The following is a 12,537-nucleotide window of genomic DNA, read 5'->3' as shown; positions in this document are numbered from 1 at the left end:
ATTTGACCTTACTTGGCATAGACCAAAATTTCTGCTTTATAAATAAAAATTTTTGTTTATCAAAGGAGTATAAAAATGGCAGTTGAGTTCTTTCTTGATGCTTACATCCAGTGGACAAATTCACAAAAATGTCCATCCAGAAACATCAGAAATAGTTACGGCAGAGATCTGCATTCAATACACATCTACTTTATATACCATAGGCAAAGATGCACAAAGAGCAGAGTTTAGTTTGTCTTGGTAATACTTTTAAAGATACGTCCCTATTAGAACACTAACCAAATCTCTGAGTTTACAAGAATTACACTGAAATACATTTTGTTTACTTACACCCTCTTTAGCAGCTGAGGCGATCTTGCTTGCTCCAGTCGTAAAACTGCTCCATCCCTTTAGAGAAAGTGAGAATGTCGTAAGCTAGGTGTGAATAATAATAGCGAATAACCAAGTGTTCACTATTACATGTTAAATTAAGTCAAAATGTTCTCCAGTATAGGTTGTCCTGTAGTCATAAGAATTACTTGCTAGTAAGAGCAAAAATTATAGTCTCTCACTTAACCGTAATATAGCGATGAACTCCCATTATTTGTGTCAAAACAGCTGCAATTTGAACAAACCCGAGTGCTCCCGATGTTATTCTACTAAAAACAGCTACATGAAAAAAATTCCTCCCCCCTCAAGGAAAGTAAGAGGAACAAAAAAAGACATTAAAACCTTAGTAAAGAGAGGCTGGCTCTTCCACTAGATGGAAAAAAACCAAGGAGCAGCTAAAATGTATGCCTGGAAAAAGCTGAAGAGAAATTAAGAATCGGTGCTCAAAAACATGAGGCAGCAACTCATAAAATGCCCATTCAGCAATTTTCCATTTCATAATAAAGCTTCAAACTGCTTGTTTCCTGCAAATTTTATCTTTAGAAACAAAAGAAACAAAGCTTTATTTTGACTCATTGGTTCTTGGAAGATCTGAAAACCATTGGCCATTTCTTTAAAAACTTTTCTGTAACGAATCAGAAAAGGTTTCCTCTAACTCCTGATTGTCAGATACTGATTAAGAAACCAGCTAAAATAAAGTGGAGCAGGAGAGCGATTCTAATGATTTTTTTTTAACAAAATCATTAAAAATGACTTCTCAACTGTTTAGATTTCCATTCTCATTAGTAACTCATTCATCCAGAATCTGCCCAGTAAAACAAGTGAAAAAACCCCACCATACTTGAATGGGTAAAAAACAGAAATAAACTTTAACATGTCTGTGGTTCTCCTTGTATATAATAACGAATGAAGAAACAGATGTAAGTTGTTTTTTTTTCTTTGCAGATCATCACCACCTAATTTTAAGCTGTGTTACAGAATCTTTGAGACACGGTGCTACAAATGCAAGGTTAATATCCATGTCTACCACTGCCTTTTATCAATTTGATTTCCATCAAAGTGTGAATGTTTTGTTTAAAGCATGGATGTTTTGGTAACGTACTACCTTTTGGGTAGATTTCCATACAAAGGCCGTAAATAGTAGAATCTTTTTCTCATTACCCCTTCTATTTAATTTGACTACGCCACATATTTATGTTGAGGGAACGTCTTTCAAAAAAAGCAGCAAAAAATATTTTTTGCCTATCCTTTTGAAGTCTCTTCATTAATTGTCTTTCTTGTCCTATGCTGACACACTAAAACATGTCACTATTTGCACAAAAGGCTGTGTCTCGTAGTTTTTATGTTAAGCAAAGTCTCAAGGGACTCAAGACAAACCTAAACCGCAATCTGTTCTTTACAGAATGAGTTGGATAGTGTAGTCTGTGTGAATTCTACAGAAAGTGCTCCTTCTGATGTGTAACAGCAGAAAATAAAGTATATACATAAATACAGCATGCGTGGGGAAAAACGATCATACACAGTGGAAAGAAAATTGGTTTCCTCTCTAAGATGAATATGCATGCAAACATTGTCTCACTATAATAAATGACTTATAATTGCACTGTAGTGTGTATCTGTGGTCACAAGAGGGCATTTTAATCATAAGTTTCAATGAGATCATGTATTCAAATAATGGTTGACAGTAACTTGGACAATACAGTATCATCTCTCCTTTGCTGTCTTAGCACATCTGCAATACTTTATAGATGCGGTTTCCACTTTGAACTCTCTGGCCTACAATCTATGACATACCTAGCAAATATTCAGTAGACTTATACTAAGCATCCTGTAGAATCACCTGGAATACTGTTCAAAGGCTCAGGCATTACCTTTTTCTATTATGTTCTAGTGAAATTATTATAATTTTTAAAACAAACAAACAATGGAACCTGGTGTGGATATTTAGACCGACGATATGATGAGGCTCTACAGAAGACTACTGGCCACTAACCCCGGTAGAAAACCTTACTGTATTTCAGAATGACTCCGAATCCCAAATATTGTTCAGCACTGTTACTTTGCAGCCTATCAAAGCACCAATATGTTCCTGACTGCTTCCGACTTGATTCCCATTTTCCTTCAACAATGCATCTCTCACTATCTCTACTCTAATCGTGACAACTGTTCAGCCATATGCTGTTCTCTCTTCACACTCTGTCACAAGTATTTCAAATGTTTTCACTGCTGCTCAGGGCTTCTGGCACCCATGTATACACACATTTCAGTTGTTTTCCACTGAACATACCTAATATGGTTAATACATTTAGAGCATTACCAGCCTAACTGCTATGCCCAACAGGTAATTACTTTTTGTTTTTTTCTCGAAGCCCTGTTGAGTATTCTTAATCCATTGCTACATCCTCACTTCCTTATTTCCATGAGCTGATACCAGACATAATTCCTAAGTTTTGCTCAAGTTTCTCCCTTCGTTTTGCCTTTTAAAGTCCACCAGTATCTTCTTCACTCTTTGAGAATACAACCAATACTCTACATCTCTCTATCTTCTTGCAGTCTTTAGTTTCTTTTCTCTGTTGATATTCTCCCTTAACAGGAGATAAAATAGAAGAAAATAGTAATTCAGGTCACAGAAAGCTTCAAGCATTTCCTTACCGAGTACAATGAAGACATAGCATTATTCAGGAAGTCATCCTCTTTTTTCGGAGGGTTTACTGTGTTTCCAAACCCCACGTAGCGATTCTCTTGGCCACTACCAAAAGAAAATTAATAAATGCTATCTGTATTAGCCTGCATTCATTAAAACCATTAAACAAAAACTGAAAAGCGTGAAAGAATGACAATTGTCTAACAGACTTTCAAATACACCTGGGAAAAAAAGTCCTAAAGCACCTAGCACCCAAAATACAAAACCACTCACTTCATAAAGACATAACACCAACAAGGATCCACTGGGGAATCCTTGCAAATTAAAGTGTCCCCTATGCAAGCTAATGCGGTCTTAATGGTTCTCCAGGTTTAACAGATCACTGGTATCAGAAGTCTGAGTAAATCCTAATAAAGTGATACATGAAAATGGGAAAAGGAAAGAAAGAAAGAACAGTGTTAGCTTTATAAATACCCCTGTTTAACTCAAATTGCTGTAAGATACTACATACACTAAAAATTCCCTAGTTTGGAGCCCACCACAGTAACATTTTGAGTTACAAGCTCTTTCTTCAATGCTATTCAAACATTTTTGTTATACAAATGCATTGAGAGGCACTTTCCTTCCTCTTACCCTTTATCATATATTATCGACATATTTGTAATAGTGAACAAGATGTAACTGTTAACTAGTGAATCAGCATCACAGTTGTGTAGCTGTAGTATAACATCTGAGTCTTCGTTATGCTAGAGGGCCAGGCACTCAAAAAGTTAATAAATACTGCATTACCCTTGGTAGGAGTTGACATCATCATTTAACCAGTCTTCAAAAGCCTTGTCAGAAGAGGCAGTTGCAGTCTGAGATTGTCCAGCAGAACTACTGAAATGAAAGATTTAAGAATCAAACTGCGTAAAGCAAAAACCACTAGCTCAGCAGCGCAGCTTAACATATATCATAATAATACAGGTGCAAAACTGATTATTTCTTTCGTCTATCAAGTAGGGAACTCTAATGCAACCACTAAAAGCCACTGGAGTGTTGAATGAATAAAGCAACAGTAGACCCAGACCCAGACAATGCTACTCAGACTACAGCTAGCTCCTGAACTTGCTGGATGATGGCCAGGCATGAAGCGCTTGTTTGCTTGATTTACAACTGCTTTTTCAGTTAACTTGATTCTTCAGTGCAAAGAATAACAAACACTACATGCAAAAGCAGAAAAACAAAACTGCTGCTGTCCAGCTTCAATGCTCCCGTTAGTAATTAGCACCGTAAGGAAAAAGTCTGTTTCTTCTCCCTGGCATTCAATCATGAACTGGAAGAGCACCGCAGTTAAGGCAAGGCTGTGACACACTACGTGTGATTCACACAATGACTAGTCTCAGGTGCATTACAAGTCAAGATGAAAACAGCATGGCTTGTCCTCTGCTCTCACTCACTTGCCTCTGCCACAGTTTAAGGTTCAGGTGGAAGAGGTGGGAATTATTATAGGAATTAAAGCCCTGCTACCTCATATTCCTTAACTTCAGCAAAAGAAATGCTTGTTCAGACACCACCATCAACAGCATAAAACCAGCAGACAGTCAAACATCAGGTTTTGATCCTGCTGTAGCTATATCAACATTAGATAACAAGAATACATACCGATGAGTGGAAGAAAGAGACATTTTAGGCTGAGGTGGGGTCCAGTTCCTGGCAGGAGAAGTTTCAATGGACCACTCCTTGCCTTCAGCTACTGTAGCTACCTAGAAGAGGTAGGAAAATAATCAAGAATGCTAAGTCAAAGTTTTCATACAAGTTACACATTGGCCCTATAAAGGACAAGTCATTTTTCCAGTTTGCTGCCAGCCGCATAGATCAATTAATTTGTTTTCACAAGAAAACAATTTTTTTCTGAATCTCAGGCTAGTAAAGTTGAATTGAACACTGGTTTTATTGCAGGCAACCGACTTCAGGCAACTTCTTCAAACAGGCAAATTAGGTTTGAAGAGGAAATAATGGAGAATAATGGAGGAATAGAAAGAGATGGATTTATACTCTAGCATAGGGCGGCTAAAACACATACATAGAATTTCAATGTTCTCTCTGCCTCCTTCAAACAAAGGACCTGAACTTCATCTCTTCTCCCCATACCGCTCCTCCAATCCAAGTCATAACTTCAGCAAGTTCATATAAAATTTCCAAAGGCCTTGCCGCAGAAACTCTATAGTTCCCCATTTCACATACTAAGACGCCTACAGCACAGAACTTAGAATTCTTTGCTTTCATCAAGATACTCCTCTTTAGACAACCATCTGCTATTCCTAGCAACTTCTAAAGATGCAGAGACAACACACACAACAAACTTCAATTCTGCATGGATGTCCCAGTGAGCACAGAATGTACCTTCTTACCACTTCTGTGGCAGGGTCAGCATAAAAAAATACAGTATCTTTGTAAGTCTCCAAGTTCAGAAGTTCAAGTTGTTTGTCATTTCATTTTTGGAAATTCCAAACCTCCACGAAATGATAATGCCATTACAATTACTAATTTATTTGTTTATAGGCCTGCCAGTGTTTGGCAAATTAATTTACCATTTTGTTACTACATACACAAAAGATTTATCAACAATCACTTTGGATAAAACCGTACTGCTGAAGTAGTAAACTGTCTACTGTGGATTGGGACAGTTCCACTGACTAACCAGTTGCAACAAACTGCAGTAGTGAAAATCTGAGCCACCTCAGCTAAATGCAGAAAAGAAAGTTTCTAAAGAAAATTCTTACCAGAGTTGGGAAGAAGCACTCTAAGACATATCCCTTTCAAGAGCCACTGCAGAGGTTTCAAAAGGTTGCTACTTTCCCTCCCCCCCATCCCCTTCAAAAGCGAGTGCTTAAAAAGTACTTTGATATTCTCAGATAGTAGGGGATGAGGACACATACACAACTGAACTCACCTGATCTCTAAAAAGAGCTGCAGCTTTGCTGTTGTACTTCTCTTGCATTGACCAGCAGGGATCATAGTCATCTTGAGACTCCAAGAACTCTCGAAATTTGCTATTACCTCCAGCCTTCATTTTCTCCAGCTCAATATCCTTCCATTTGTCCATGGTTACAGAACGTACAAAACTGAAAAGAGGTTTTTTAAAAAAAAAAATTAAAATCACAGTTATAATTTCCTGTGTATCACCAGGGACAAAAAAAAAAGCTTATTACAACCTATCTCAAAAGTTGGGAGTATAAACATGTTAGAGAACACTCTCCAAGTATAGAAAGACAGATCATCATAAGAAGGTGGTCAGATCCTCACTGAAATGAGCTAAAATCATGCCGTTTATCAGCACTTAAAGGAGAGAGTCAACAAAAGGCAAGTGACAGAAAAAGCAGCTTTCTTCAAGTCCAGAAATTAATCTAACCCACTATATAAAAGAAACTTTTCCCACACTTCTTCACTCCACAATTTTCTTTTCCTGTCTATTTTCACCGTTACACTTAAGTGACCTGCGAGGACACCTCCTGTCCCACTCCATGGTTCTGCTCATAATGACCATCAAGTACTGACAGCTCAACTGTTTAAAATAGCCTACCCTATAACCTGACCTCATCCCAGGGCATTTATGACTGCAGTTAGCATCTCAACTCTGCTTTGAGCCATAAACTCTTGCTACTGCTCATTAAACTATATTAAAAAAAAAACAACACACCAACAAAACAGACAAACCAACCAACCCAAAACCCACAAAAAACCCAAACAGTGCCCTGTTGTTAAATACAAGGTCACCAGGGGGGAAAAAGTGACACATCATCCTCAAGAAGGCTCTTTAAAACTTGTATCTTGACCGATTTCTTTCTTTTTGTCCCTAAAGAAATACCCTTCATCATATCCTCATCTCAGTAATTTCATTTTTTCTTTCATGTAACATATGGAATAGTTCCAAACTCTCATTTCCTATGCAATTTCTACTCGCTAATGAGCTTCAAATCACCCCTTGAAAAGCAAAGCACGTACTTCTGAATGGCCTCCTTGCTTTGGTGATTTCCCTCCTGGACTCCCTTTCTCATTTGAGTAACTATCCCATGCTCTGCCCCTATTATATATATACACGCTGTGAGTCTCCGGAACACATAGCAGTTTCTATTCCACAGATTCTCATCTCAGCTGAGCACGTTTCTTGGAAAAAACGAAAACTATCATTTAAAAAAAAAAAAAACTCCTGAACAGAATAAAACTGTTTTATACACTACAGAAACATTCTGTAGGCATACTGTGACTTTTTTTGCTCAACTCTCAAGCTGCTTTAGCGCTATTTCAGTTGTAATCGATAAAGATTATACAAGATTAAAAGAATAGAGTACAAGGACTAGTGCAGTATTACCAAACGCCACCGCACAACCTCACGATGTAGCTAGAGACATTACTTTCTAGAACTGGGCATAACAACCCTGCACTGGTGCAGCACACGCCCCAACTAATTACAGACAAGGCACAGAGAGTAAAGCTCACTTTGAAGAGGAGCATGAAGCAAAACTGCCAGTGAAATGTTGATTTGAGACATCTATACCCCTCTGAAACAACATGTTCTGTTCACAGCCATAATGCACCCTGAGGTAACCCAACTTAGTCCATCGTCTGCTTGAAAGGCTGACCTGAGATGAACTCCCAAGCCTCGGTGTTTTCCTGAGCACTCAAGACAGATCCAAATTCCATAGGTCACACTCACCCACTGGGGGTTAAATGCACCACATTCAAAACAGACCTGTGAGAGAAAAACAATTATCTCTAACACTCAGTCATCACTTGTCCACGTGAAGTTTTCACAGTACAGCTCAAAAAGTCAAATCATGACAACATTACACGCAGAAAATAATTTCAGAAGGGAGAGTTCTTAGCGTTTGGAAACATCTTCCCTGACAGCATAAGCTTCCTTCAAATATTTATTTATGCTGCATGGAAAGAAATACTCATTAACGTGCCTGACTTGGATTCTAAAAATTACTGTACCAACTACCAAAAACCAGTGAGGTAATACAGATGAGCGAGTTGAAATTAACGAGCAAAGAATTCAACTTGTTTTCATTTCCAGATTGTTTTGAAGGAGGAGAAAGTAACCAAATTGAATTCTTGAAGTTTCCTTGGCAAAATAAAGATGCAACATTTAAAGTCAGGAACATTTATTCAGTCATACTACAGCTTGGCAGTAAATGATAGCAGATCTGAACAGAGGTTTTTCTTAAAAATAGCTTTATTGCTCATACAGTGCAACAACTTAAGTTCTTATGATTGGAATCACCATTCCAGGTTTAATGCATTGATATAAATAAAGCTGAACCTGTCCATGGGCTGTCACATTTAAGGTAGCGTAAAATCAAGCTACTTGAAATAGACCATTTTAATTAAGCTGTGCCCAAGACATCACTTGTTCAACAGACTCCAGGGGTTACAGCATTACTAGAACTTCTGAAAGACTTGTGCCAAATATGCAGCAATGTATTATAATACATACATGAATAAAAGTTACTGGAACTAACACAAATATGAGATATCCAAATGTGTATGTTACCACTAGTTAGCCGTACTAATGCTATAAAGATGATAGCTGTAGTAGACCGCATCTGGAGTAGGTAAAAAGAAAATTCAATGCTACAAAACTAAAGAAGATTATAATTTGCTCACATTGTTCTCATCTTGTGCTCTGACTTCCTTGAGAACTTTCCTTGTTCTTGGACTTGCCATGATTCTACAAAGGGAGAAAAGGAAAAACAGAAAACCAAGTCATGCTCAAGGATTTGATATTGGTAAGATGTTCAGTACCTTACAAGCACATCTCTATGAAAAAGAGCTTGCAATCTAAACCACTGAACCACAACCAGTTGCAGGGGCAGAGGGGAACCAAACAAAACACCAAAAAACCCCACAACCTTACTTTTCCATTTACTTTGCCCATTTTGGGGGATGTAGTCACCTTCATTCATTCATTGGACGGGTGTAATTCAGCCATAGCTGAAAAGGGGGCGGGGGGCGATGAACATGGAAACTCTTCTATGGCACATGTTGTATCAAAACAGACCCTTACTTGCTGCTGCTCCCAGACCCATCCACTACCCCTTCTGAAAGCACGTTATAATCATGCATGATCACACGGGATCACATGCATACGACTAAACAGACCTAAGCAAAAAACAGCAGAAACTCTTACACTTAAGACTGCCGAACACATTGCTAAAAGAGTGCTTTACTAGAAGACACAAAAAAATTGTGATTTTTCAGAAGTATTGAGTTTGCTTATCAATTGAATTCTAAGAAAATAAGACAATTACTGGGACCTTTTACACAAAATAGAATTCTAATTCCGACAGTCATGTCTCGCTGGCAGACCACATCATCTTACTCTAATCTTTATGAATCATGAAACACAGCAGCACGGAGCAGCATCAAGCTACAGATAAAATTCACATAAAGAAAAAAAAAATGTGACTCACTCACAGCCTGGAAAAACTGAAAGTACGTGAAACACTCATGATTAAAAGAAATACAGTGTAGGGCGCAGCATAAGACTGCAATTTAGATAAAAATTGAATTCACATTTCCAACTAATTTGGTAGTACGATATTTAAATTAACTTTAAATAAATAACATCTCTTCTTCTTTTTTACTTCCAGTCCATCTTTTCATTTCTACTCCAGAAAATGAACTTCTAAGACGTAATAAAAGACAGCGAAGTCACCAGGCTGTCTAGAAACCGCACCAACTACTAAATGTCAAGCTTATTGGTCAGTCAAGATAGGAAGCAAAAAAATCGCAGGTCGATGTTTTCATCAAATACTGGTCCGAGAGACAGAAACGCCTTTATGCAAGTCTTTGATACTCGTTCACCGTGCTATTTGCCTAAACAGTCATAAGTCCTTAAATTATCGATAGGATTAACAATCTTGCAATAATTTTAGAAGGTGAATGATTAAGCATTACATACAATTGCCACAACCCAGTAGGGGACGGAGGGAGAACCTATCTTTAATTAGAAAAGGAAGGCTATTTTAAAAAGAAAAATGCTACAGGTAAGAAAACATTAAATTTGTATGAATGTGACAACGTCAATTTCTTAGACATCTCTAAAGCAGAACAGCCTTCCTGTGAACCGCAACCACGGCGGTACAATCAATACAATTATACGCACCACCAGCTAAGACAACATGATTCATAAAGAAATAAGCTCAACATTGCACCCACCTATTATCACTGTTAAAAGCAGAAGTTATCTGTGGCAGAACTCACTGCCTTTTATCTAAAGCACCTATTCCTTTGTAAACATCTTGCTGACAAGCACTTAATTCTCTGTAACGTAAGGGACAGCGTTTTCACTGACATTTAGAATATGCTACCTTAATTTGTATTAGACAAAAACAGGTAAGTTGTGACAAAAAAGTGCTTTAGACTGAAAAGGTTACTGTAATTAACGGTGAGTAAAATCTTCCAGTCATCCTGCCTCAAATTAAAACTGAACAGAATTATTTTTATCAATAATCAAGTGGAAATTGTGTAACTTTCAGAAAAGGGAAACAAAAGTGTGGCAAGCAACCCCTTGTATAATGAAACACTTTCTCCAAAAGCATTCCAGTAACATTTAATTTTATATAACTTACTAATGCGCATGTGAGGAGGGAGATAGCACTACACATAAAACGTGTTTGCTCATACCCTAAACAGAGACCATAAACACATTTACATGAATCGAAGTCCACGTCTTCAGTTCTAGTATTTGTCACTGGCAAGATAAGGGAAAACTCTCCCTCTGCGGTACAGAAGTAAATAACCTAGCAGTAAGAGCCAGACAGACAATTGTGCGTACTTTGGGCCCTCCTCTGTGTCATTTTTCTTATATTCTCTTTGCATGCCGACTCCCCTTCCTCAGGGCTGTGTTTCCCCAGCAACTTCTTGTACATTACCGACAAGTTACAAGGTCCCTCTCTTTGGCTGGCCGCTCGTTCCCCTTACTTAACCATTTTTTCCCTCTTTTTTTCCCAGGTTGTTAAAGCAGGTTTTCATTCAGAATAACAAACAGAGGCAGACTACATGCAAAGGCCTTCCAGCCTCCAGCAAACGATCATTGCTGGAGCTGAACAGGAAAGCCTTTTCCCACTCCAATTCCACATGAGCCAGGAATCTTCTATAGAGCAGAAAGAGACATCCACCCCACACCAGCCAATATCCACACCATTTCAGTGTTTACATACAGTACGAGTATTCAGATCTCCGACTCCAAGCTGACAGAGGAAGCAATTGCCTTTGGGTCTGCCATAACTGCTTTTTTTTGATAAAAACTTTTTAAAGGAAAGACTTTGGCCAACTGCACTCTGAACACATGCCCATTCCAGAAGCATCAAGTTCCCCGCCCAAACCACGTCTGTCTGGTGGGAAGGCAGAGCTCCATCCACACCGCGTCATCCAAGAAAAGGAGGGGGTAACTAAGGCCACCAGCTTCTCACCTTTCTCTCCTCCACCAAGTCATTTGGAAACGAAGGAAAGGGGGACAAGGAAAAAGAGTCACGCTCTAAGTTTTCTAATAGGTAACGTCTTTAGAGGTGCCTCGTCTGTTTTCAACTATATTTGCCCACAAAGTTGTAAGTGATCACATTATCATTGTTTACCACCCAAAAGCTGACCCCTAGTAGCTGACCAGGCACATAGCCACTGGGCTGTTTAAGCTTCAGAAGTAAATACCGAAGCAACAACTGTGCAGACACCTTAAATAAATATGCATTGTTTTGATCTAAACATGTAGATTTAGAATGTATTTAAATATACATTGTTTTGATGTAAATGGACACAAGCAGTAAAGAAAAGGCTTAGTTTAGGAATAAGTTTTCACTGAAGAATATCAATATTTTGGACTAAGGGTTCCAAGGTGGAAATAGACAGCTTCAGACAGACCAATCTCACACTCTTATTTCCCAAACAATCTGTTTCCAAAGCAAAAGCTAGACACGCACCATATGAGTTTCCGTGTTAGGAATCTTTAGCTTGCTGAAAGCAAGCAAAAAGGCAGAAGCGGCACTAGACACTTTTACGTGGAAATGAGCTATAACAGGACTTTGCTCTCTGATGTAGCAGCAAATTCACACAGCCAACCTGTAAAGAGCTTTGCAATTCACTATACGAAGATTAAGCGGGTGACGTGGTCGGCATGACTTCACGGTCCTGAAGGCTCCCTATGGGTCTCACCGGGGCAAAAAGACCACGGAGGCCTCGTCAGCTGAAGAAGCGCTTTGAACCAAACGCTGCCACCCCTCTCCACGGAGCAGGCAGGGTTCACGTTCAAATATATATCAGAGACTGCTGCATGCTTTCAAAGCCGTGCAGTTTTGCGTACTCGGGAGCGCAGCCACCTTACCAAGAGCTTCACAGGGGACGCGAGGCGGGCGATTTCTTCACGCACACCTGGGATATCCAGATCCGAGCTGAGTCCTGGAGGCCTCCCTCAGAACATGGCCGGATTCCCAGCGAGCACACCGGCCTCTCCTTTCTAGGGAAAAAAAAAAATATATATA

General features: G+C 38.8%; 1 protein-coding gene across 3 annotated transcripts in view; it reads right to left on the bottom strand.

Moving 5' to 3' along the window:
- ARFGAP1 (ADP-ribosylation factor GTPase activating protein 1) overlaps positions 1 to 12,500 on the bottom strand; it is a 23,747-nt gene extending 11,247 nt beyond the window's left edge. The window contains exons 1-8 of one of the 3 annotated variants that reach the window (XM_009326811.1): positions 12,381 to 12,500; positions 8,666 to 8,729; positions 7,639 to 7,748; positions 5,949 to 6,120; positions 4,658 to 4,758; positions 3,803 to 3,892; positions 3,022 to 3,118; positions 331 to 387 (exon numbers count right to left, since the gene is read on the bottom strand). In XM_009326811.1, the coding sequence (XP_009325086.1) occupies positions 331 to 387; positions 3,022 to 3,118; positions 3,803 to 3,892; positions 4,658 to 4,758; positions 5,949 to 6,120; positions 7,639 to 7,748; positions 8,666 to 8,725 (687 nt within the window). In that variant the 5' untranslated portion in view covers positions 8,726 to 8,729; positions 12,381 to 12,500. The remainder of the gene's footprint in view (positions 1 to 330; positions 388 to 3,021; positions 3,119 to 3,802; positions 3,893 to 4,657; positions 4,759 to 5,948; positions 6,121 to 7,638; positions 7,749 to 8,665; positions 8,730 to 12,380) is intronic. The other 2 variants (XM_009326813.1, XM_009326812.1) reach the window with 2 other exon arrangements.
- Between the last annotated feature and the right edge of the window lie 37 nt (positions 12,501 to 12,537).

The sequence above is a fragment of the Pygoscelis adeliae genome, unplaced genomic scaffold (genome assembly GCF_000699105.1).
Source record: "Pygoscelis adeliae isolate BGI_AS28 unplaced genomic scaffold, ASM69910v1 Scaffold286, whole genome shotgun sequence".
In the NCBI taxonomy this organism is placed as follows: Eukaryota; Metazoa; Chordata; class Aves; order Sphenisciformes; family Spheniscidae; genus Pygoscelis; species Pygoscelis adeliae.
The sequence above is the reverse complement of the archived record's forward strand: the minus strand, read 5'-3'. Positions and strand labels throughout refer to the sequence as shown.